The sequence below is a fragment of the Ovis aries genome, chromosome 25 (assembly GCF_016772045.2).
Source record: "Ovis aries strain OAR_USU_Benz2616 breed Rambouillet chromosome 25, ARS-UI_Ramb_v3.0, whole genome shotgun sequence".
In the NCBI taxonomy this organism is placed as follows: Eukaryota; Metazoa; Chordata; class Mammalia; order Artiodactyla; family Bovidae; genus Ovis; species Ovis aries.
In genome coordinates, this window is record NC_056078.1 from 31,279,139 (window position 1) to 31,305,795 (window position 26,657).

General features: G+C 39.5%; 1 protein-coding gene across 1 annotated transcript in view; it reads left to right on the plus strand.

Moving 5' to 3' along the window:
• Positions 1–26,657, plus strand: part of LRMDA (leucine rich melanocyte differentiation associated) — a 1,186,567-nt gene that overhangs the window by 898,275 nt on the left and 261,635 nt on the right. The window contains exon 6 of the mRNA XM_060406709.1: positions 21,852–21,936. Within this exon, the coding sequence (XP_060262692.1) occupies positions 21,852–21,936 (85 nt within the window). The remainder of the gene's footprint in view (positions 1–21,851; positions 21,937–26,657) is intronic.

Consider the following 26,657-nt stretch of genomic DNA (forward strand, 5'->3'; position numbering starts at 1 on the left):
GAGGAAATCCATGCCTTTTTTTTTTTTTTTTCTTGTTAAAATGTTCAGGAGAAAGATGGCCCTGTGCTCAGAGTTATATTGAAATTTTAAAAAACTTACAGTTTTAAGTGTTGATATAAAGTATTATTGAGGTTTGCAGAAGACATAATGCAAATTTTATTCAGTTATCATTATCCTTGTCAGTGAAATGAGTGCATTTTTCTAATCGGGATCTTCTGCAATTACAAACAATGAGGAAATAATTCATGCTGGTTATATGAAATAGCTTATAAATTTTTACATACATGTGAGAGAAATCACTTGAAATCCAAAGCTGCCAAGAGGAGTAATTAGGAGCCATAGAACAGATCTCTGTAATGTGACAGCAGCTTCTAAAACATCCCACAGGACACAGAAGCGCAAGCTGGCTTGACCTATATCTTTAATAATACAGACCATTGCCCTTGGATTGAATCTAAAGGGTAGGACCAAGTGCTTGCTTCATCATGTTTTAGGAAAAATTGCCAAAGTTTATTTATGAATTCTCCACACAATGGCCTCTTGCTTTGATTACGAACCGACAGAGCTCTTTAAGTAGCAACTCAGCATACAAAATTAAAAGTCAAAAAAGAAGGGGGAAAAAAAAAGACCCAAACAAAACCACCACAGAACATAATTGCTTATATTCTGTCATGCTTGGCAAAAAGTATTATGTAAGACCCAACTTAGACAAATGGCTATGTTAACAGTAGAAATAACCTTTTGTTTAATTAGAAAATAGGAGCTATATGGGACAATAAAAATGGTTACTGCTCCTCTCCATCACTGTTTAATAAATATGATCGTGCTAGAGATAATGGTAAGTGTTATTTATTTGTGCAATATCACAGACTTGGTAATTGTTCATGGTGTTGATAGTTATCCTGTGTGGGGATCATAGGAGTTTCAGAATTTGTTTCCTTTGATCCAAGAAAAGAAAATAGCAAGTTGTTGACATAAAGTGCCCTTGACTTCCCTAGGCCAGCATAACGTCTCTGCATATTTTGAGCCCCTCTGTTGCAAAGGCAAAATCTCTCTGGTGGTATCTGGTGCTTATTGAGGACTAGTGGGTTATTTTGAACTGGCTGTTTTGTTTTCCTTCCAGAGTGCCTTCAGGTCCTCATGGAACATACTTCTCAGCAACGCCATTTCATGTTTAGGCCATATTTCCTAGCATAACTAAATTTAGTAGGTTTGCTGGAGGGGAGAAGTGGGGCAAAGTTTCCCACCTGAGGATTTGTTCATGGGAAAAGAAAAATCTCCCTGGTATTCCCTCTTGAGAACCAGCATATGGGATGAAGATCAGACTGAATTTCACAGCATCTGTTTTGGTCCCTTCCCAGGGGGTGGTGGAGAGAAAAGACTGGAGGTGTTGGCCAGATTTCAGGGTCAGCTCCACTTTACGTTTTACTATGAAAACTTGAGTTGGGAGACTGGATGTGTATTTCAGGTCATCTGGCTAGATTTATTTCATTATACGTGGCAGTTCACACTTGGTTTCTTTTGGTGGTAGGGGGGTGGGGAGGGGTTGTTCTGTTTTCTTTTGTGTTGTATTTACTGGGGTAGATGTTCCATTTCCTGCCTTTTAGAAAAAATGGTTGTGGTTTGTATTGCTGGATGATTTATTATTACGGTGACTTAAAGATTTTTCAGTCTTGATTTTGGTGAATCAGAGATATTTCCTCAGACCCCTCAGCTAGCCTTCGACTCTTCTTAGAGAAACCCACAGTGAGACATGGTGCAAATTTGTATAGGAGAGTTTGTGCAATTGCCTGTTTCTGTGAGTCCTAATAATGCTTTCTAGAGGGTTTCCGTAGACTACCTTTATAAAAATATAAACAGTGTGTCAAAAAGAAAACACAATACAACAAACCCTCTTTTCTTCACACAATTTATTTTAAGCTTTAAAATCCCTGAAAATCCCCAATCTCCTTTTGCAGTCTGGTTCCCACTCTCCAACTTTCCTCATCTCCCCCCTGAAAGAAAGAAAAAGGCATTTCTTGCAGGGATGGATAAGTTGTGGGCTGGTGCTTGGCAACAGCATTCCTGTGCTTTAAGTAGCTGCAAGCCCCTCGCTGAACTCTTTGATGTGACTGTCAGGGCAGATTTATTTTGTTTTAGCACATTGTCTGCTTGTCCAGATGTATCAGGAGATAAAAAGGAGTCATGTTTACACTCCTCCCGTGTTTTTTTTTTTTTTTTTTTTGAGATGTAATTAAATTGTGTTTTTGATGAGTCTTGGGGAGCTCCAATTGAAGAAAACAGGAATTGGCTGGAGTCAAGGGGAAAGAGGAAAACTCGCTGGGCCTGATGAGTACCTGATTCGGTCAGAAAATAGAGCAGAAGGACCAGCTGCCTTGGTGTTATGAAACTGGAAGTTTTGTTCTGATTCTTCGCTTCCAGTTCTGAGGATGTTCAAGGAAGAGGAGGGGAGATGGCCCTCCAGTGCTCACCTTTTCTTTAGTACTCTTTCTTTCTTGTTGTACATGGGCACATGGAAGTATAAACATCCTCAGTCGTATCCAACTCTTTGTGACCCCATGGACTGTAGCCTGCCAGGCTCCTCTGTCCATGCAAGAATTTTCCAAGCCAGAATACTAGAGTGGGTTGTCATTTCCTTCTCCAGTGGGTTTTTCCCAACCTAAGGATCAAGTCCTTGTCTCTTGCTTTGGCAGGTGGACTCTTTACCACTGTGCCACCTAGGAAGCCCCCACATGGGTACATAGGAGAGGACCTTAATTCTCCCCTGCCTTCCTCCTTCCTTTTCTCCTTCTTCCTCTTCTGCTGCTGCTTCTCCATCTCCTCTCTCTCTCATTTACTGGGTAATAAGTCTGTGGTACATAGTTGCCACTTTAAAGTTAATAAAACTGTTAACTCCAGTGATCTTGAATAAACAATTGTCCATTGATCTGACTGAGGTGAATTTCCTTGGCGTGGGATTGCCGCATCTTTGTTTTGTTTCTTTTAGTTATTAGGGTTTTTTTTTTTTTTCTCCCTTTGGTTTATTAGATGCTCACATTTAGTAACACCACTCTGAGCTCTATTAATGACCTGCAGTGATCAGTGACGAGCAAGGAGGCGACATTTGGGACTGCTGAGGACCGGCTGGCAGCAGCAGCTCTCTAATCCGCAGCTCTGAAGCACTCTATTTGCATCCCAAATAGGTTACACCGCAGCACCCCCTTCTGCCAACGGAGCCCTGTGACAGGCAGCCGCACTACAACTCAGATTTCTGTCCTGAAGATAGCTCGTACTAGGGCAGCTTTCTCTGGCCTTCTCAGCCCTTTCCTGCAGGCTCTGTAGGAGCAGGAGGATCGTGATCACAGAGGCTCCCCTGCACGCCAGAAGTCCTTGTCTTTATTCAGATTAACCTATTGTATTACTCATTCGTTAGGGGAAAAGGTTAAAAAAACACACACACATTAATTGAGGGATAGAGACAGGTATGACAAAAGAAGCTGAGAAAGGTGCTACCTGGGACCATTCAGACCCAGGCTCCCTCCTGTGGTCGTAGCTTCTCAGTTATGTCTGACTCTGAGAACCCATGGACTGGATTTCTCTGTTCGTGGAATTTTCCAGGCAAGAATACTGGAGTATTCTTCTCCATTCCCTTCTTCAGGGGATCTTCCCAACCCAAGGATCAAACCCACGTTTCCTGCACTGCAGGCAGATTCTTTACCATTCGACCCACCAGGGAAGTCCCAAGTTCCCTCCTGAGCAACTCCAAATCCCTGACTGATGTCACTTGAGTACATCTTGGAAGCTGCTGGCCCATGTTTTGGGCTTTTCATTGGTAGGCTGGTGTGAAGTACAGGAAAGAGGTTTCCTTTGTTTGTTCTGAACTACCTTTGGTGCCTTGTAACTTAAAGTCCTTCCATGAATGTGGAATCACCAGGGCTCTGCTTGAAATGCGCATGCGTGTGGAAAGTACCAGCTCTGCGGGGTGGGGGCAGCTGCGAGTACTATCTTGCCTTACTTTTGGGAGTTCTGTTTGTAACGGAGAAGGTCACCTCAGAGGGCAGTGTGGAGAGTAACTTAATCTGGGAAGATTATTACCCTCAATTCTTAGAGCTTGGGGTATGTTGTTTGTTCATTGTTTTAAATTATTTTATTTCACCGTCCAAGTATATATTGACAAGCTGCCTTGTGCCAGGCTTTTAGGAGGTGTGGGATACTGCCCTCAAGGAGCAAAGTGTTTAGGAACATCACTCAAATATTCTAATAAGATATAATTACAAACTATGATATGTTCCCCCAAAAGAGATATGGGGTCCTTGGAAGTATGTATAAAGTTAAGGTCAGAGAAATCTTTTTGATGTAGTGATACATGAGTTGATAATTGAAAGGTAAGAGGTTAACTAGACTAAAAGTCTTGAGAGGAAGAGATTAGGAAGAAACATCAAGCTTGTGCAAAGATTTTGAGCAGGATGGGGCCTGGCACACTGAAGGAACGGGAAGGTCAAGTGCTGGCTCACAGAGGAATAAAGGGAAAGGTGGGTGGGAGAAGTAGGCCAGGGTCAGGGCAGAGGGCCTTTTGGGCAGCAAGTGGTGATTTTCACTTATCCGCAAAACAAGGTAAATGAAAACGTGGTTTTTAAGCAGAAAGGAGGCGTGATCAAATTCTGGATTTTACAAAGATGGTCTAAGGATGGTCACTTTGGGTAGAACATGATGTATCCTTGCCAGGAATTGTGTCTTCTCTAAAACAGGATTGCTCAAGTAATTGAAGTCTGTAGAAATTCTCTGGTAGAGGTGAGGATGGGAGGAGGAGGGACTGATTTTAGAAAATCCAGTGAAATTCGCTTCATACCAGCTAAACCATAGCCCACATTCCCCACTGAATCTTCCAGGAGTCTTCTCGGCCCTTTGTAATCATCCAGGTTGCACCTTACCACAGTGTCATTAACTTTTCTGTGAACTGGTTACAAATGTGAGGTTGCAGGATAAACTCAGGACCTGGAGGCGGCTGTGATTGTCTTTTAGAATCATAGGGATCCTAGATGGGAGGAAAGGGAAAAAGGGTTTGTGAAACATACTTGCTGGCTTGTAAATGGTACAAAGTATAGTTGATACAGTATGATGGAGTTAAGAAAAATGGTGGAAAATGGTTTGCTGGATTTCTCATTTGAGATATAACACCCAAGCATCTTTTCTTCTTCTTCCGTTTTTATTTTTTCCCCTTCCTTTTTGACTATTCTCATTTCCTTTTATTTTTCATTTTTGCCATTTGGACCCTCCTAAGTATTCATATATCCAGAATGAAGTTTACCACTCAGGGAGCTTCATGCATATCTTGTCGATGGCTGAATCCTGCTCGACTACATTGTGTTCCAGTGTAGTCTTAGTCCTTCAAATCTTAGTCCTTCAACTAATATTTTAGAGGCTTGTGGTTCTGTTTCTTTAGGAAATAGGCTCTGAGTCAGTTTTGCATTTTCCTTTGGCCGCAGGGAGAAGAGGCTGCTAGAATAACTAGAAATATTGCATAGGACCTAAGACTTACTTATTATGACACTTGGTTAGTCATTTTCCATGTAGTTCTCTCTCACGTATTTGAGTCTGGAATCTCTTATCTAAACACGTACATGTTTAGATGAATGAAACTTTTGATGTCAACAGTTATGGATAGCATAAAACAAGAAAGGGGCTTTATCATGAGTAGCTCTGTGAATGACTATTAGATAATTTTGAAAAAAAAAGAGAGAAGGGAATAATGATGTTTAGAGGTTATTTCACAAATGACTTTGCATCCATTAAACCATTTTTCATTATTTTTCTTGACTCCATTCTGCTATAGCAACTGGATTTTATAATCTAATGCATGAGTATTGAGAAAGTTAATAGTTAATAATGTAGAGGTAACATGTTCACATCTAGAAAGTAATGAGTGTTCAGTGTTCTTGGGTGTTCTGAATAGGTGGGCATCTGTTTTCTGCTACTTGTGATAACATAAGACAAAATGAAATTCTCATGTAGAAAGGTTCACAAATGGGCAATTAATATTAACTTTACAAAGAAAGACTGTGTTTGGAACTTGAAGCCTTTTATAAACGTATACTGTCCTCCGCAGTTCCCATACATGGATACATCTGTACACACAGATGCTAAATATCAGCATCCAAGATACATGGTTTTTCAGATTTTCAGTTGACCTGGTATAGACATTCAGAGCATGTGGGCAATAGCCAAGAAGGCATTTAGTAGCCTAACAGAAGAACCATTCAAATGTATCTCACTTTGGTCACTATAGTGGGTATTGTTGAATTTTTAAGAAAAGCATCCTGCCCGCTTCCTTTGGGTCTTTAGGAGAGTATAAAACTCTAATGTAGTAGCCAGTTCTTAGCCTGCCAAGGTCCCAGTTTTACATATAATAGAGATCTTCAGGGAATCACTTGCGCTGCCCAGAATGTAGTGTCCTCCCCTAAGACAGCAACGAGCCTGAATTCTTTGGTGCGTTCAGGGCAAGCACCCTCAACACAAACTTTAGAAAGAGCTAACAAGAGGGCTGAGTGATAGACTCACAGGAAAATGCCTTTGGAAAAATAAGAAAGATAATAAGAATTTACTTCCCAGACATCTGAGATTAATGTAGTTTAGGATAGAGACTTTTTAGAATGTCATTCCTGGAGTACTTCTCTACACTGCTCTTTGAAACTGGTCACCTATTCTTTTGTGATGTTATCTGTTCTACATGGGGACAAAAATGGAAATAATGTCTCATCCCAGTGACCAGGGCCAATAGCTACTAGATACATACTAACTAGAAATTAAATCTGTAATTCCTGACTTATATAGGAAATATTGGACTGATTTTATCCTCCTGACATGCAAATGTGTAAGGAGATGGTGGGTGGAGGAGGGCTGTCCTTATTCCAAAGGTCCATGCTCATTCTCAGTCTGTGCTTTTGGTCTCCTTTTTCCGTGTTGCACTATGACCCCAGCAGCTGTCTCTGGCCCTTTCTACATGCTGTTTAGATTACTGTAGCTTTTTAAAATCTTTTGTGGGATACCAGACTTCTTTAAAAAAATATATATATACATATATATATATATATATATATATATATTTTTTTTTTTTAATTTTAAAGCTCTTTGGTGCCAGTTGAAAGCCTGAAAAGTTTAAAATATGTGATATCTAAAAGACCTTATGGGGAGAATTTTCTGGAATTTTCTGGAGTTCTTTTGTTGGTTGTGACTCAGAATTTCACTATTGGATAGTGGGTTCAGTTTTGTCCGAAGATGGTGATGTCTCGAGTATGTAGTGAGGGGCTACAAAATATTGATGTAGGAAGTTGTCTGCTTTTGAAGGAGAATTTGCTCTTTGGGCCTATATGGTGTCCATTACACTGTATTCTTGAACAGTTTTATCTTTGAGGAACCTACCCTTAATCTGTGGTGCTCTGTGTGGGCCAGTTACTGCCCCAGTGCTCAAACTGGACCAAGATCCAGGTTCGGTTGAGTAGTGTTCCTTTTCCTCTGGCCACAGAGGTTCATTCAGGGATAAGCGTGTAACCCAACAAGGCCATGGATTCCCAGATTTTGCTTGGAACTTTCAGGCAGCAGAATTTCTTTCTGTTGTCTTTGAAGATGGTCTCATGTAAATCTGAAGCGCCTGGTAAGTCACCATGTGGAGAAACTGAAGCTGGCATGGAGGAGAACAAAGCTAAGAGATAGGAAACCCCAGTGATAAGTTTGAGTGCCTGGCTCCAACCATGTGTGATACTATGGACCTTTGCACTGTGTGATAAAGTCTGTCTTCCCCATTTACTTTCCTGAAGAACTTTGAGTTGGATTGTTTCATTTAGGGTCAAAAAGGTAATCTTTTCTTTCCGAACTGTTCAACAAGGGAGATTCTGTAACCTACTGTGGAAATTTGTAGTCAGTTGCCCTAACATAGTCAAACGAACCAAGAATTCTTAATTATATATGACTATAATCTCATTTTCTGACAGTCTCTCTGTAGTGTGAATAACAAACTACTCTTTCAACCACAAAAACCCAAAGACAAAAACCTCTCTATAAAGACATCTTCGTAAGCTTGAATATTGGTTTTCAATTGTTCCTTCCGTCTTCACACTAAATATGTTCTTTATTATGCAACTTCAAAACTAGTTACTTCTAGATGTGTACAGCAAGTGTAGGCCCTGCTGAGCCATGATTCAATATGAGAATTTGTTATCTGACCATCTCCAAAGACGTTCTTAAAGATTTTATTCTGAGTCAGTCCTGTCCTCTGGTCCTAAAAGACCTGGATAGATGGTGAGGAATCATAGATGGTAAGGAATCTGGTGAATGAGTTTTATGGAAGGTCCTGCTGATTTCTTCTATTCAGACCCCTTTGATAGATAGGGACTGGTAACTATGACTGGGGAAGATTCCAGTAGCATTGGGTAATGTAAACACAGGTTCTCTGCAGAGAAGAACCTGCACTTTGACTCTACATCAGAGAACATGGAGCTGCTTCCTTCTCACCTCCCTTTCTGGAGCCTAAACCTCTGCTTCCTGCCCCAAGATGGAACAGGCTGTAGTCAGCACCCACACTGCTCACCATTCCCTTCTCATTGTTCCCTCTCCCCACAGGTACATCTGAATGTGCAGATGACTTTGCTCCGGTTAAGATGTAAGAAAATACATAATATCTAAGTCACTTGGCCTGGTGATATAAATATGTTGAGAGTTGGGGGACCCAGTGTGCAGCTTTTCTAACTCATCCCAGCACTGCAGTCAAACAAATCAATTCAGCCTTCAGAGGGGCATCCATTGCCTTGTTATTATGTTTGTGTAAAGTCTTGGGGTCTTTGATCAAAGAATGGCATTTCAGGCCAGGCCCTAATCCTCACTGCCTTAAGGTGTTTAAATGAGTTAAAAAAAAAAAAAAAGTTGATAACAGCTGGGACTTAAATTTGCCTTTGCCCAGCTTTTGTTTTGAAAGGGCTTCCATTATCCGTGGCTTCCCTTTTCCAAGTAAAGATGGATCGTTGGGTAAACCAAAAAGGGAAAGAGGATCTGGGAGGAAATGGGCGGAGACTGAATTAATCTTCTGAGGAAGAATGTTTGATCAGCGGGGAGGAGAGAATGGAAAGCTCTGATGCTGACAGCAGGCACCTTTCTGACTAGGGTGTGATTGGCACCTTTGAAGCTTCAGTCGGGAGCCAGTGTCCAGTGGGTCAGGGCTTCCTCTGTCTGTGGGTGGTGGTGTTAATAATGTGGCAACTGGAAGGATTAATTGCAGACAAGCAGCAGGATTACGAGGAGGGCTCCTCAGCTCTAAAAGGAACAGTTCGAGGAAAGCCTCTGATCTGTCAGCCTTAGAGGAAATTAGTGGGAACAGACTAGAGAAGGCTGGAAAAAAAAAAGGCATTTAGGATATTAAAGCGAAATGTGAAGGAGGATATTGAAATAGGGCGAAAAGGGTGGGGGCCACTGATCTCGAAAGGCAGCGTCCACCTCTTCCTAGTAGGAATTTCCGTGATTTGTCCAGATTTCACACACGCCTTCTCTTTACGGCCCAGTAGAGTGGACCATTGTATATGGGTTGCAACAGGTTAGGGAAGGGTTACAGTGTAATCATGGCTCACCCAAGTTTGCTCTCCACCACCTGGCAGCTTCAGAATGTCCTGAAACGAAGGCTCCCTGTATAGTCTTAAAACAAGTCAGAGCATTAGTGACACCCTATCTGCATTAGCTATCTATTGTATATTTTACTTCTTACCCTTCTGGTTCAAGTCGGGATGTTGCCAATAAATCCTGTGTTACCATTAAAGAGGCCATTCATCACGCTCCCTAATGTGATTAATCAAGATACACCACAGTACCCTTAAAATGAGATCATTTTGATAAATCATGTATGACATGAAAAGACTTTATTCCTTTTAAGTGCAATTTAGACAGTAATTTTTTTCCTCATTTATGATTCATGGGAGAAACATGGATAAAATTCCCTTGCACAGTTACACCTTATCTACAGCAATAACTCAAAACTGCTTTTAGATGAAAATTCAGAGCCTTATTCACCAAAGCTGAATGCCAGCTCATTATTTTCTGGCGTTCAGTAGTCCAAAAATAATGTCCGCACATTAAGCAGCATTCTCAAAAAGCTGGAATTGGCCAAGCACCAGGCACATCAATTGTACTCCATCATCCTTAATAAGGAAGAAATATCAGATGTCCTCTTGGAGTTTTTTTGAATCAGTAATGCTCAGCCTTCACCTTCCCAATTTAGAATGATTTGGAAACAAAAATGGTAGTAACAAAAAAGTATGGGAATTTCAACTGTTTTACATGACTCTTCTCTCCTGTTGCCTAAAGCTCAAAGGAGGTATTTTTCTCTCTTCCCATGTGGTTCATGCTTTTTTCTCCATTCGCTTTTTCTTATTTCTCAAATGAAACTCCCATTCTTTTCGGTCTGAGTTTTATTTTAAGCTGCCCTATCTGTGATGTGGGCTTCCCCCTCACAGCTGTCACAATAATTTGGGAAGCCATTTTCATAACCTCCAATAGAAAAATAATTTGAAAATGTGCCTTCTGGTGAGATCCATCAAGTTTAAGATCACATTTTTGGTTTAAAGTCAGACACTGATGCTATTCATTAAACTGAAAAATGACTTGTTTTCCACTAATATTGAAATAAACTCTGGATGAATGTTAAGTCATGCTGGCACGCGCTTAGATAGAAAGCAAAAGGAAACACAGATATATTTAATTTGGACATGCAAAGTCAACAGAGTTTTAGGTCTTTTTGGAGACAGGGAACCAGGAAGACTGGCCGAAACAAATGTGAACAATTAGAAGTTCTTTTGCCTCTTTCACAGGATGAGAGCACTTAAAGAAGGGTTCAGTATTTCTGTGTTTTTTCATACCCCCTTACCTATGAATAAGGGCATGTAATTTATTTCCCTGCTGTTCTTAGGGGTTTATTTTGGGCAGTGGATCAAAACCCTGTGTTTGACTGTGCTTAAGTAACCCAAGAGCGCTCGTATCCTGTTTTTATCCATACAACACAATGAATGCAGGAAAACTGAAGTTTACTTGAGATATCATGCTGGTGTCCCTGTGCCGTAATCAAGTAGAAAGTGACACGAAAGATGCCTTGTGTATTACTCACATTTAAATAAAATTTCCCATGTTTTTATTTCTTTTCCAATATGAAGAGCGAATTAAGAATATAAGACCATTAAGGCTGTACTTACCTTCTTTAGGTTTCCGTTTCACATTTATGACTTTCTATTTTTTGCTAAAAAAGATCAGTAAATTTAAAAAATATGCATGTATCTCATTAAGAAGTTTCCTGGTTCTAGCAACACTCAGCAAATCTCCAAAGAATGCAAGTTTAGAACATAAATATTTTAAGGCCCCAATAAAATTGGCAGTGAATATTTTTTCCCCTGAATACCATGTTCATTTCATTCTAATTTAGTACCATGAGTTTACTTTCCAAAGTGACTTTTAATACAATACACAATTATTTCATATGGGGTTGGATAGGTCACCTCATTAAGCCTGCCAAGATCAGGCCTCTAGTGATCCCCGCGAATATCCTCGCATTTATTCCTAATTAAAATGGCCCTCCTAAATTGTCTCAAGTTTATCAATACAAATAACAAGCTAAGGGAAATAACCACCAATGACAAGCTCGCGAGGCAAGGTGACCTGATCACAGACCTGAGGCTGGGCCAACGGTGGCGTCTGCAGTGGTGCCCTGCCACCTGTTGGCTTTGCTTACACATAACAGGGTATTGATGTCCCTCACAGCAGTGCAGGAACCTTCTCTGACCCCTGTCCCAGTTCATCACCCCCCAGAGAAAAGAAGGGGCCGTTCGAGAATTCCAGGCCTCTTGATTTCCCCCATCATTCATTTCCTTGGCCACATGTTTCTTCTGTTAATACTAAAAATTTATGGCCAAGCACATTAAGGGCAGCACAAGTCCCTTCCTTCTTCTGGATTATTTCAGAGTTTCCTGTCAATAAGGAAATCCAAGAAGATGTATCCTCAGTGGATTGTATGTGACAGTGTCTGCTTCTATCTCAGGAATCTGAGGCGTGATGGATACACTGTCAGTTTTGAGGGATGGTGTTTTCTCCATATTTCCATTATGAACCAGGCTGTCGTCTCCTAATAAATTTCTTGCATTGGTATCAATTTATTTTTACAAGCAGAGGGTCTGATGTATTTGGGAAAGGCATTGACAGCAGAGCTGGCCCGGCTGGACAGACCTGGCTCCACCTCGTTTTGGAAAACTACTTTAGTTCCAAGGACAGAACTTGACCTGCAGCCCTTGAGAATTTAGGAAAAAAAAAAAAAAAAAGCTCTCTGAGAGGAAGAGAGACACATGAGGCAAGTTCCTTCTTTTAAGCCAAAATAAATCAACCTTGTTGGAATACCATGACATAATATTATTTCTAAGACAGCCTTGCAAAGCCAGATGAGAAATGCCATATGTTGTCATTTACTAAAGACGGGCCATCACAGTAATGCAGGGAAGCTATGGATGAATCCAGATTGTAACTAGCTAAAGATCTCATGACTTTTGTCCGCAGAAGGAATCTCGGGAGTGCCTTTCTGTTTGACAAGTAAGGGGGAGAGTCCATTCATGTACAGATAATTGATTACATATTGTGTGTATGTCCCTGTTGCAGCGACTACGAAGGGTAGGAGAAGCCATAAGACCTTTGCCCTACCTTTCAAGACACTTAAATCTAGTTGAAGAAGTGAGATGTTATACAAAATTAAAGTAAAAATAAGTATAGTTGATATTTAATGAGCAATGCTAAGATCTTTGTTTCTTACATTGCTGTTTGCCTTTAATGTGAAGAAAGGTCATATAGCGTCATGATTAAGGCAGTAATGACTGCTGCCTGGTTTTGTGGCCCAGCTTTGTTACATACTAGTAATCCAAGAACCTATTCATTTCCTTGGGCCTCAGTTTTCCTCATCTGTAAAATAGGAATGGGATTTAGAACTGCCCCATGGAACTGTTGTAAAAACTGAATAAATGAATACGCGGAATGTGTTTAGCGTAGTTTCAGACACAAAGTAAGCACAAGTAAGTGTTATCAGTTTTTAACTATCATCATCATTATAATGACTCTTTTTGTCATTATCATTTTACAGTGAAGGAAAGTATAGCTTTAAAGAGTTTATTGTCCGAGGTCATCCAGAGGATGGTGTGTGGATCGAAGTCTTAGTAAGGCATCAGAGCACAGGAAAATGAGTAGAGGATATCCAAATTGTAAATAAGTTGACAGAATCTTTGAAGCTTAGTTTTTTCTTACTATCCTTTTAGCACCAAACATACCTTAGATGTTATATAATAAATGTTTTATATATATATATATAGAGAGAGAGAGAGAGGAAGAAAGAGAGAGAGACAGTGGTATGCTGGGAATGTTTAACAAGTAGGTCTTTGGAAAAAAATTATGCATATATACATGTACGTAGATTTTTGTAATTTGATATATATAAAGGTTGAGTAGTACACAGCTTACAAATAAAATTAAATATATAATCCTTTTGGTTATAAATTCTAGTCATCTAATGCAGTCTTACCAAATATTTTTGGTTATTTTGGCCAAACTTTTATATCTGTTGCCAATATAAGGTTGCAGTTGATGAATAAGTATAGTTCTGACATGAACATCAATGATACTCTTTTCTTACTATGTCAGAACTTCGCTCTTTTGTGAATGGCATGAGCAACTTCTTTACTGAGTCAGATAATAGTTTTTGAATATTTGAAAAATATTTCCTCAACTTTTGGTGCTATTCACAATGTAATGGCTATAGACACAACATAACCTTTAAGTTTAATCTGAATAATTCACATTTTCCCATCATTTTCTTAAGTTTAAAAAATCAGTAAGATAATTAATCACTAGTTTGTAGCATTTGCCAATTTCTGCTGTAAATACTTCCATCATGGCTGATGTCAGGCTACCAAAGTCACATCACTGAAGAGTTGGGAAGAGCTATGAAGTGCTATATATTATATGGTATTTCTGCTATGTTAATATAATAAACATGAATAATTTCCAGAGCATAAGTAGTAGTAAAGTTTATAAAACAGAAAGTGTTGAGTTTGGATAAATATTTCCTTTACTTTTAATATTATTTATCCAATCACAAGTATATATAATTGAATTTTAAATAACAACTGTGTTTATCAACTTAAATATGGCATTCCTGAAAAGTTAACCATTGGCTTTTGTGAGCTGGTACAGGTTGACCATAGGTACCATTCAATACCTGGGTTGGGGGATCCTCTGGAGGAGGACATGGCAACCCACTCCAGTATCCTTGCCTGGAAAGTCCCATGAACAGAGGAGCCTGGTCAGTTGAGGTCCATAGGGTTGCAAAGAGTCAGACATGACTGAGGTGACTTAGCACTAGCACTAGAAATGTACTGCTTATCTTAGTATATGTACTAAACCCAAGAAGGTTTTCTTCTCTAAGTACCTTTGAACATCAAATTCATTGCAGAATGGTTGGGATTCAGGCTGTGAAATCAAGCTGTGTTAGTTGGAATTCTAAATTCTCCATATACTAGCTGAATGCTCTCAGGCAAGTTGTTTAATCTCTCTAAATCCTAACTGTCTTACTTATAAAATGATAGTAATAATGATATTTCTATCTTAAGGTTGTTGAGATAGTTAAATGAAAGAGTGTACTTAAAATGACTCCATATAAAGAGTGCTCAAGAAATGTGACATGTATACATAATCATATATAGACCCTCATTACGTAGGGGTTGTAATATATTACATTCTGTTTGAACATATGACACAAACTAAATCCTCTGCAAGGATTAATGATTAGCAGCAAAGTATTAACTTGTACTCTATCATATTTCTGTGGACAAAGATGACTGTTTCTTTAAAGATAGGATGTTCTACCTTAATAATTACCCAAAGTATTAGTAAATTCTTTCTCACTTGATAATCCTTTCTTAATGCTTGGAGAGGTTGGTTTGTTAGGAGCTGTAAGGCATTCACTGTTAACACAGATCTTGGTCCCTGCACCCAGGAATTTGACAGTCCTGCAAAAGAGGCCAGACAAGAGCGCCATTGACAGTAGCAGGAGGCAAGGTGAGCAACGGCCAGGAGAGGAGCATCGCAAAGACCTGGGGTCTCTGCTGCCGGGAAGGTGTGGAACTGGCGAAACTCCTTGGAGTCTGAGAATCAGGCTGACTTGGTTTTTAATCCCACTGTAGATTTTAGAACTGTATGGCCTTGGGCATGTGACATACTTTCTGGGTCTCAATTTTCTCTTTTTGCGGATGAGAGTAGTAATAGGATATACGCATACAGTGGGAAACCATTAGACTCAGAAAGCATTTAGGAAACATTTGTTCCTATCCCACTCCATGCCCCCTTTTTTTTCCATGTCCAGTTCTAACTGTTGCTTCTTGACCTGCATACAGATTTCTCAGGGGATACTTGATGAAAAGTGTGTTGTTTCACATTAGCCCTGGTAGGATTTTAATTTTTAAATATTTTAAACCACCAAAAGCAATGGCACAATTAAATAAAGTTTAAAAATCAAATCATTGCAAACCACGTTGTTCACAAAAATCTTTCCATCTTTGCCTATTAACTTTTACCCTTTTACCCCTTGCAAATATTATGTTAAAAATAGCAACAGATATATCAATACTATTCTTATATTTACTGTGTTCACTTAATATTGTGTAATAAAAATTTAGCATATTTAATTTATATTTGGTTACTGTAAATAATTATGATTATTTCCATAATGTTCAGTATTTAGATGGTTTTTTTATTATATAAATGTCTGCTAAAATATTTTGGAAACCACTACTCTCGATGACTGAAAAGGTCTTTTACAGCTCTTACGTTCTATGACTTGATTATTTGTGTAAAGGTCCAAAAAACGCCCAATCTATAGTCCTTCTTTCCTTTTTTCTCTCATAAGCATTTCAGAACTGCAGCTCTGTGCCTAATGACCTTTTAGGCACTGGCAGAACTAGAGCCCCTTTAGATCAGATAAAAACAATGGCAAACTCAGAGGTGGTTTTGCCTGCAAAGGGCTTCCTGATTCCAGAACGCCTTTGGTGCAGCCCTCCACCCAACCCGCCCCTTCAGACTTCTGCTCTGAATTACGCCCCCACCACACCATTCAGTCAGCTGAATGCCTGGCTCTTGATCTGACTCTGCCTTTTGCCCGGTTGTATCCTTTCTTGGTCCTTTGGTTCCTGATTCACCCTCATCCCTTTTTACCCTTTATTTTTCTCTCATTTTTGTTGGCTTCTGTCTCTGGACAGGAATACAGTTATTCCTGTTCCTCCACCTTCCCAACACATTGCATCTATGGTGGAGGCTTCCTGTCTTCACACTGGAAGGCGTGGCACCTCTCCCTGTGAGCAGGTCGGAAGACTCCATCTTTAGGCTGGTTCTGTGGCTTTTAATCCTTAAGATGCTGTCAAGTCTTTACCTCTGCTTCTGGCAACTTGGCTCATGCTTTTGTGTTGAATTATAATCATGGTATATAGTTTTCTCTTTGACATTAAAATGTTTTATTCATTCAAGCATTACGCATTGACATCTTTCTGTATTTCTGGCAGCATGTTGGGTACCGGGGTTAATAGTATAGTTAATCTCAGAAATTTAATAGAGTTAATCTTGAAAGCTCTCTGTTAGTATGAAGACGAAACAAGCAAGAATGTAATTACTGATCCATGTGTTCAGCTGTCATCATAGAGGTTAGGGTCAAAGTTCTGGATGATGCAAAATATGGGGAATCGGGCTATGAGTTGGTGACTCTTACTAACCAGCATTAATCATGATTCTTTTTTTTTTTTTTTTTGACGAGTTGTGAATGCAACTAAGGTCCTGATTTTATTTTTCTTGGTATTCTCTGCAAAGGGCCTGGCATATAGTAGGTGGTTATTAAATCCTTGATAACTAGATGAGTGACGCTTTTTCTTATGAGAGAAAATAAATGTTTTTAGAAGAGTCAGCTTTATACCACAGTTTCAGGGAATGAATTGTGATGAAAAGCGAAGATTGCTTTTACTTGAAAGAGGCTGACAAATTTCCCAGACCTGGGATCACTTTATGCAGTGTATGATTTAAGGGTGAGTGAGCATGCCAGAGCGCTCCACTTGAGCTGAGTGATGGGGAGTGAGTTGTGGAGCTCTGGTCTTAGATGGTATTTTGTGAAAAATAGTTGGAGATTTATGGCTATTAAACAACTTTGTAGCTGCCCCCTTCTTGTTTTGAAGCCTGCCAAATATCTCCTCCTGTGGTCTGTATCATGTTCCTTCCGGGCATCCATGATATTCAGACATATCCACTGGAATGCAGGTTTCCGTGGAATGCACCCAATGGGAGGGGGCTTGAATTGTACAGTTCATCAGAAGACATTTGTTTTCTGGAACCGCGGAATGAAATTCTCACTTTGCAAGTCTCTTTTACTGTATTTCGTTGAATCTTTTCCAGTGAGGTTGCCAAAGTTCTACCTTCCTTTCTGCATGATGGAAATTGCAGAGCACAGTATATTAGTGACCATTATCATTATTGATGTGAGTTTAAAAAATTATTAGTAACTCTCCAATTGTGAGTAGGAGACAAGTACAAAAACCTACATATGCTTTGGCCAATCTTAAGTAGAAAGACTTACCAGGTAGAATAAGCATTTTAAGCCTTGGCATGAAGTGGGGAATTTATATTTATTGCTATTTATCAGCTTTTTCTATTCTGTTGTTACATTCAGTAACTTAAGAAGAATTAGAACTGGGATATTTCACCAAAAAAAGCCAACCAGAGATGGCCTTTATTCATTTTATGCAAGTACTGGAAAACTGTTAGAGATAGTGTCCTCTACTTATGGGTTTTCAACATCAGATGTATGGATTAGGTAGAAATATGAGCCTGTTTTTTCAATTTTCATGTTTAATTTTGAGAAATTCAAAAAATGTAGAAAAGTTTTACAAATAACAAGCATGCTTAGTTACCCTACAGGATTTGTATTTTCTAATATGTTGTTATTTTCTTTTCAAGTGTTATGTTTCAATAAAAGAAATAAACCTTTCGTGTAAAATTTCAGCTCCCCACTTTCCATTAGCCCAGTTCTGTTACTCTGCTCTCTGGTAGGGGCAACCATTTTCATGAGTTTAAATATTTAACTTTTATATTTTTTAAATCTTTCCATGTACACATGAGATCAAAGAACTGCATATTTACATAAACAGTATCAAACTGCATTCACCATTTGCGACTTGCATTTTCACTTTGCATTAAATTTTTAGACCTATTCAAATTGAGATCTATAAATCAGCTTTATTGCTCTTAAGTGCTAAATATTATTCTGTCATATGAATATACAACATTTTATTTATCCATTTTCCTCATTGATAGACATTTGAATTATTTCCCATTTGTTCTGTTGTAAATAATGCTGCAATAAACATTGTTTTATGTTCTACCTTACAGACCTGAGTAAAATTTTCCATAGTGTATATATTTTAAAGGGAATTGCAGTACCAATTTTCAGTTTCATTAGATATTGCTAAGTTACTCTCCTAAGTGGTTGAACCAAGGTACATTCCCGCTGGCAAAAGATGAGAGGTTAGGAGTTTTGTTGCCCTTGGTTTTTTTTTTTTCCCCTTGGTTCTCTATGGCACTCTTTATTATGAAACTTAAAAGTTTGCCAACTATGATGAACAAAAAATTGTGCTTTGTTTTAATGTGAGATGCTCTTAAGGCTAGTGAATTTGACCATCTTCTCTTTTATTTATTGGCCACTCAGGTTTTCTCTTCTTTGAATTGTCTTTGGTTTTTTTTTTTTGTCCATTTTTATTACATTTTTATTTATTTAGAGACAGATATTCTGAATGCTAATATTTTATTGTAGATGTTACAAAAATCCTCTAATAGGGAGATTCATCAAGTAAAATGTGAAAGTGTAATTTTTTGCCATGGATGGTTAGAAAATTTGCCAAGTACTTAAAGATTTGAGAATCATTTGTAGTTTTGAGGAGTCTGATTTACCCCAATTTTCCTGATCCCATTTTAGGCATATCTGCTTTATCCACATAAACGAAAACATTATTTTAAAAATGTCCACTAATGTTTCTATTATCTCATTCTTGATATACTATGAGTATATTGTTTCAGTTTCAAGGGTAGTTCTTTATTCAGGGACAGGTAATGTGCATATTTAAGACACTGTTTTATCCACTTCTTTCATATGATTGTGCTTTTCTGAATCAAGCTTCTAAGCATAATTTTCAACGTCACTATTAAAAAGATCACATGGACTTCATTTTGCTAAAAGTCAAGTCAAAGAACTGGTATTTAGGATCTTGGTTTGTAGCAGTTTTCCCAAACATCCAGCCACGAAAGTCTCACCAAAAGGCATAGTTTGCAAAATTGTTCTCTTCCTGGATTCTTTTCCATGACTTGAGTTTATAAATGGACACTGAGCAGAAAAGTAATTAAATGCTAGGCATAGAATGATGACTGCAAAACAGAACTAAAGCCGCACAATTTTTGCTTTGACTAAAACTGGAAATAAAACTTAAATCACTATTTTACTCTTGGTTACAAAACTTGAATGTTTTGCCCAGTCAGAGATATTTGCTGAAAGGTAGTTTCTTCTAGTAATTTTAGGAAAAGCTGTCATCAAATTGTCAACAGCCCAAATTGAGATTAAAAGTACCAAGAAACATCACAATATAGCAACCTAAAACTCATCCTGGATTTTCAGGCTTTTTTAGCAGTGAGATGGAGCAGAAACATTGACAGGGAGAGAAGCTCTGGCCTCTTGTAGAGGAAGTATAGTAGATCTGTGGAAGGACAACCCCCATTCCTCCTCCCCTGCCTCAAGCAGGGGCAGCATATGAATAGACGCCATGCTTAGAACATTATCTTTGTGTCTCATTGATCAAATAGGGAAGCCCTATTGAGCGCTGAAGAATTGATGCTTTTGAGCTATGGTGTTGAAGAAGACTCTTGAGAGTCCCTTGGACTACAAGGAGATCCAACCAGTCCATTCTGAAGGAGATCAGCCCTGGGATTTCTTTGGAAGGAATGATGCTAAAGCTGAAACTCCAGTACTTTGGCCACCTCATGCAAAATGAGTTGACTCATTGGAAAAGACTCTGATGCTGGGAGGGATTGGGGGCAGGAGGAGAAGGGGACGACAGAGGATGAGATGGCTGGATGGCATCACTGACTCGATAGACGTGAGTCTGAGTGAACTCCGGGAGATGGTGATGGACAGGGAGGCCTGGCGTGCTGCGATTCATGGGGTCGCAAAGAGTCGGACATGACTGAGCAACTGAACTGAACTGAACTGAACTGATTGATCAAATAGGGATTACAGGAGACCTTGAATGCCAAATAGAGAGGCACCTGGTGATTCTAGTGTTTGAATTTTAATCTAATTGCTGATTGTTTTATATGATTACAGCATTTGAAAAAGTCTTTAGGTACTTTTTCAAATGTTTTTCTTCGCGACTGAACTTTGATCTTTCTGGACCCAATACCCTTGGATCAACCTTTAAACACAGTATATTTCTCTTGCTGCTGGAGTTAAGTAATGCTACCCAAAATCTGTCTCTACCTTAGGGACATAGCTGCTGCTTTCGCACCATTCAGAACTCTTTCTCTAAGTCTCCACTGAAAGCCGCTTAATCAAACATCTCAAATGTCAGAAACAGAGTTTAAAGGGTTTTTCTAGCAAGTAGGTCTAATCTCCTACTTAGTTTTGATTCCTATAATGTCTGTAATCTCTTTGGAGAAAAGGCCTGCTCCTACTAGGGCAAATATATCCATAGAATGCATTTCCTTTTCCAGAAAGAAAAATGTAGCATTAATGAAATTTACTTTTTCATGAAGCTTGGAAAGGTTGTAAGCTTAGGATTTTGATCCTAGCAGATGTTCTTTTTAGGATATTAAAAAAAAAAAAAAAGTAGTGTTTGATTCAGAAGTCTCAGTAAGAATTGCAGTAGTGATGCCTCATGTTCCATGCTACCTCACTCTGAACATGACATACTGGTCAGAAGCCCTGAGTGACACCTGGCTCTCCAGGTGTGGCCTTTCCTCACACCTTAGCCCCCATGGGTGTAGCACTAATTAGAGAAAGAGAGCAGCCTGGGTCATACCATATCAAGGTGGATGGTTAAATAACTTCGCATGTGGGAAAAAAAAGCATCTTCACAGGTAGATTTCATATCATTTTCTCTCAGCCCTCCAAATGGCAAAGTGTTGTTGATAATCATTGTACTTCAAATTTCAGATGATTTTTTTAGTGCTTTCGTTAAATGTAGTCACAACCCCAACTGCAAGGTCTTCGGTATCACGTATGCTTCTCTAGGGTCACTTCATGCTGCTTACGTCTTCACCTTTCCCTTGTCTCCATGCTGCACTGGGCCCAGTAAACCAGCCCTGTTTGTCCCATCCACCCTGCAGGCCGAGCTCAGCCTCTGCACTGGTTCCGTAGAAATCTATGTACAGTAAGCGTTTAATCTGTGGGAATTTTGGTAGCAATCTATTGGGGAATAACTGTGACAGAAATCTAAGTCTGCATCATTTCCTGCCCTCAACATCTCTTTTCCTTCTCCTCCTCAAAATTCCACTCAATAAACAAACCATCCCCTGTCTCAGATCCCTTCCACTGGTACCAAGTCCCCTCAAAGCATTGTATTTGACCCAACACTTAGCAAAATATTATCTCAACAGAGACAGCTCTTGCTTCCTAAGAGGAGCCTAGGTCCATAACATGTTCTCCCAACCCAGATCCCAAGGAGACAAGTTTGGTAAACAGAAGAGTTTAGTTTTTGGCGTGGCTCATGTTGGTGTGCTTTTTTTTTACACAGGCCTCCAGTGACAGCGTTGTTGTCTCTCCAAAGAGCCGCTACACACCCCTGCCTTCTGCTTCCAGGGAACTCACCAGTCACCGAGGTAGGAACCCTGCGTTTTATTGCATATTGTGGCTGTAGGGAGAGATACCAGGCTGTGCGGAGCTCGGGGATCATTACTGCTGCCTTGGCACTTTGGATGGAACAAGTGCTTTTCAAGTCTGTGATGAGAAAACCATACCTGTCAAGCCTAGTAATTTTGACTTATATTAAATAGAATTTAGTGGCAGTCTATTGGGAAGGCAAATAGGTCTATGGTGGAATATAATTTTGTGATTTTTTTTTTTCTTTAAGCAAAGAGATGATCACACTCAAAAGTTACAAAGGAGGTCATTACCTCCAGAGAAAGTGGTGGAGAGAAATTGGGAAACTCACTAATATTTGTAAAAGTGTCACTATTTGGGAGTATTATAGTTGAAATCTGTAATTTCAAAATGAGTGAACTCTACATTACAGCTAAAAGGACAGAATCAATATGCAGTTTTCCTTGAATCCTCTGATCCTTGAAATTTTAATTTGGCTTACCTAGCTCTTTCAAAGCCTTGAGTTTCTATTGTCATCTCTAGAGTCTGCAAGGAATATAGTTTAAACATGCTTTATCTCCACCCTGGCAGTTTAAACCAAGGACCATGTGATCAGTTTTGTTGTAATTGGTTAGGACAGGAAGAGGCCATGTGATATAATTTGTTTACCCCTTTTTATTCTAGTTATGACCACAGTCATATTTCATAGTTATGAATCTACCTTCCAAGGGTAAGTAAGAACAGGCTTAAGTTGAGGGCTCTACATACTTTTAAACATCGCTTCCCCAAGCAGGAAATTCCCCTGGAAATTCAAGGGACACTGAATAAGGGCTCTTCCAGCTTTGTCATCCAAGCTGCCTTGCAGGATGGGTGGGTAGGAGCCAAGTCTGTAGAGATTATCAGAAAGTGATGGAACTGGCCCTCTAGGGAGACGTGGGGGCTTTGGGTAAATGACACACGAACATTCGGCAGGATTCCAGATATCTGTGACTTGGACTTGTGTTTTCTGTTTGATGTCTGGACTCAGTGGAGTTGGTTTAATTAATTAATTAACAATTAATATTAATCAACACATAATTAATATGCACTGGTGTAATTAGGATTCAGTTGTGATTCCATTCTGGATGTGTGCAATTTGTGAAAATCAATTTTGCTCAACGTCAAGTGGCAAAAATAGCTGCCAATGTGTTTTTGAGGGGCGTGAACAGATCTCTTCTGAATATTCTTATGAAGGTTTTGAGTATATCCCTTTAGAGACTGTTTTTCACAGGGGTGGGGGGGGATTCCTCTACACAAATTATTATACCCTGTCTAGAAGGAATAACAAATTAAGCCTTGCATCATAGTCTCATGGATTTATTTATTAGATTCTTGTATTTGAATTGATTGAGTTTGTGTTGATTACATGAATAGAAACTGAAGTCTCAGAGCCCTCAAGTCTGCTTCAGTTCATCTGCCCATGAAATTGAGATTTCACAACAGGAGGACTTGATCAAATAAGTGATAGTCATCAGTAACAGAGCAAAGGTCACCTGTCATTGTAACAGTAAAATGAAAAATCTGAACATTGAAGAAAAGGAATATAAAGCAATAAGTTTTGAAGATACTTGGGTAATACTTGGAATACAGAAAAATGCTTAGTGAGGTCTGGGTTAAAATAGACACTCTTGAATGACATCAGAGTATAACACCAATGGAAAAAGTGTTGTTTAATGGAAGCCAAGACAGATGTCTTGATTTTCCTGAGCAGTTAATACACGTTTAATACATTTGTTGCCTAATCATTGCTAAGTACTTGGATGTTGAAAAAGCAAGTCAGCATCATGAAATGATGGCCAGGTCTTTGGACTTATGGTCATGAGGAGACCAGAAAGAGAGAACCAAAGATGCCCATTAGGCTGAATTACTATTGGGCTGATATGTGTAGGGAAAATATAAGACTAATATATTTCAGCTTGGGTTGAATCATGCAGTGACAAATGAGGAAAACAATAGTTTTCAGCGCCAGAATGAAACCACTTAATGACATCTTGTGGGTTTTTTTGTATTTAAGTTAAAGAAATTATTCTAAGTTTCTGATTCCTTAGATCACCAAACTCCTCGAGGGTCATTTGTTAATATTTCCATGGAAATGGCCTACAAACATTTATCCAGAGAGATACTTCCATGTTATAAAGGCAAATTGCACCAGTTGTTTCCCAGGTGAAATCCTCCATGATGTCTGAACTCAGTCTGTAAAGTCCTAAGTGGAAATTCTATTTGCAAATAATTTTTGATTCATCTGGTTCCCAATCTCTTTTCATTCCGCACCAGCGACTACACAAACTGGTAGCTAGTAGTTCATGTACAAATTGCTATTTTTCTATACATGCCATTTTCCCTGTGCTTGTCCTTTTATGTAACTTCCAATGTCGAGTTTGATAGGCCAGAGATCCATGTCCTAAGGACTGTAGATTCAAATGCAAGAGAAGTCTGAGCTCAGAATAATGATCAGGAGTCAGGGGACTCTATTTTTCCCATCTATAATGTATAGATAATCCAAACTTCCTAGAGACAGTGATGCCCAGTGCTTTGTGCTTCCTCTGTGAGATGTTTAATTATTGTACCTTCATGAAATTTCTTCCCTTCTTTATCTCCTTTGTTGTTGTTCATTTGCTAAGTTGGGTCTGACTCTTTGCGACCCCATGGACTGTAGCACATCAGGCTCTTCTGTCCATGGGGATTTCCAGGCAAGAATACTGGAGTGGGTTGCCATTTCCTTCTCCAGGGGAATATCCTGGACCAGGAAGTGAACCTGTGTCTCCTGCATTGGCTGATGGATTCTTTACTACTGAGCCAGCTGGGAAGCCCTTATCTCCTTTGTGTAGTTGCTTATGTTCTGCTTTATATAACACAGGTCAGGTCTGTGTATGTCTTGAACATCTCATAAATGCACAAGCTCCCTGAGGGGCAATATAGATTCTAACTCTTTTCTTTCACATCACTAACTCCTAGTCAGGTATAAGCTGAAACACTACAGCTCCAAGGAAAGCTCCTCTGACCCCACTCTATCCATTTGCATTAGGTCAGTTTTCCCTTTCCAGGGCCTGTTTTCCTGGATGGCAGCTTTCGGTGGAGATCGGGGTTGGGTGGAGGTTGGAGGTCCTGGTGTTTGTTTACGTACCACTGTATCTTCAGTGCCTGTCACAGGACCTCCTACTTAATCAGAGATCCATAAATATTTGTTCAGTAAATGATGAGTGATAGAAACCCAGGGGAAAGGCAGTAACTTTGGTACCTCTTGTTGTTATCTAAGTACCTGGTTGCACATATATTGCAAGGTAACTTGATTGCATCTGAGGAAGGAGACGCATCTGCCTTTGGGGGTGAGCACATACTGAAGGGTGAGGCCAGTCTTGGAAACGGCAGACCTCAACTGTGTTGCGTTCAGAAACCCAAGTCATCTTGGATGGGAGCTCTATCTGTTGGTTCATTGCCAGACAGCATTTAGCCATATTGCATAACTTCCAAGTAGATCATTATTTTGAAGTCATAGTTTGCAGACTCTGATGTTTGGCTGATGGAAAGAAATAGGATGAATTAAAGCAACTTATGGAATTCTTGTACTAGTACAGAAGCTCTCAGAGAAGGGACTGGACTCTCAATAAGATGCAGGTTGTGGTAAAGATAGAGTTTTAGAATAGTCCACTTAAAATCTCTCTGAGAATTCTCCTCTAGTTCTGAGCATGTCTTGAAAATATGGGGGCATGGTGGTGTATCAGTGATGCCAGCTGCTACCTAGTGACGGTCTGCGCACTGCATCTTCAGTGGGTAGCCACATTTATGAGGAATGTTGAAATGTTTGTGAGAGAAATGTCTCTTTCAATATATCCTGGCCATAGGATGTACCCCCGAAAGCCATATATTGCTACTTTTTATCTAGTAGCTATTAGAAGTAGAATTTGCATCTTTATTAACCATTGCGTATTTTGGGAAAACATTTCTATTTAGAACAGAGACCGTCAATACACCCAATAAGGTGCGGAGGGGTAAATATTACTGTTCTCATTTAACAGAGGAAGACACCCGCAACAATTGCTAGGAAAGACTGAATCACTCAGCAACATAGGAAAGGAAAAAATCCAGACTCTGTGTCCTTGGATCCCAGGCCACCCTAGTTATTTGTCCTTTACACAGGATGCGTGAAGCAGATGCAGGATTCACTGTGGTGTTGTGCCGGGGGAAAGAGGAGAGAACGTGCAGGAAAAGGCACAGCCTGGAGCTGTCCGCTGTCAGGGGTACATTCCCAAAGCCTGTGTGAAGGCCGTGACAAAGTATGGCATCCTTGCCTGTTCTGTCAAAAGAATTGCTTGTTACGCCTTTCTGACATCCTTTTATTAAAAAATTACAAATCTGTACGTGCAGAAGCAGAGACAGTTTGAAAAGCCAAAGAGGAAAATGCTCTGGTACCAGTCTGAATTCAGACAAGGAAAATGTAATGCACACTATTCAAATTATGAAAGACTTTAATGTAAGGAAGGAGAGGCCTACACATGCAAGAAAGGACTGACAGGGCATGTGTCACCCCGAGTCTCAGCTCTGAGACCTGTGATTCTTAAGAGCTTGATGGACCATTTCTGTGCATCTCAGAAATCCTTGGGCATCTCCTACTTTCTCAGTCTGCAGCACTCAGTTCTTCAGACTTTATGGACTACCCACATGTTGCCCTGCCCCTTCTTTCTGGATTTCCAAATCATACTGT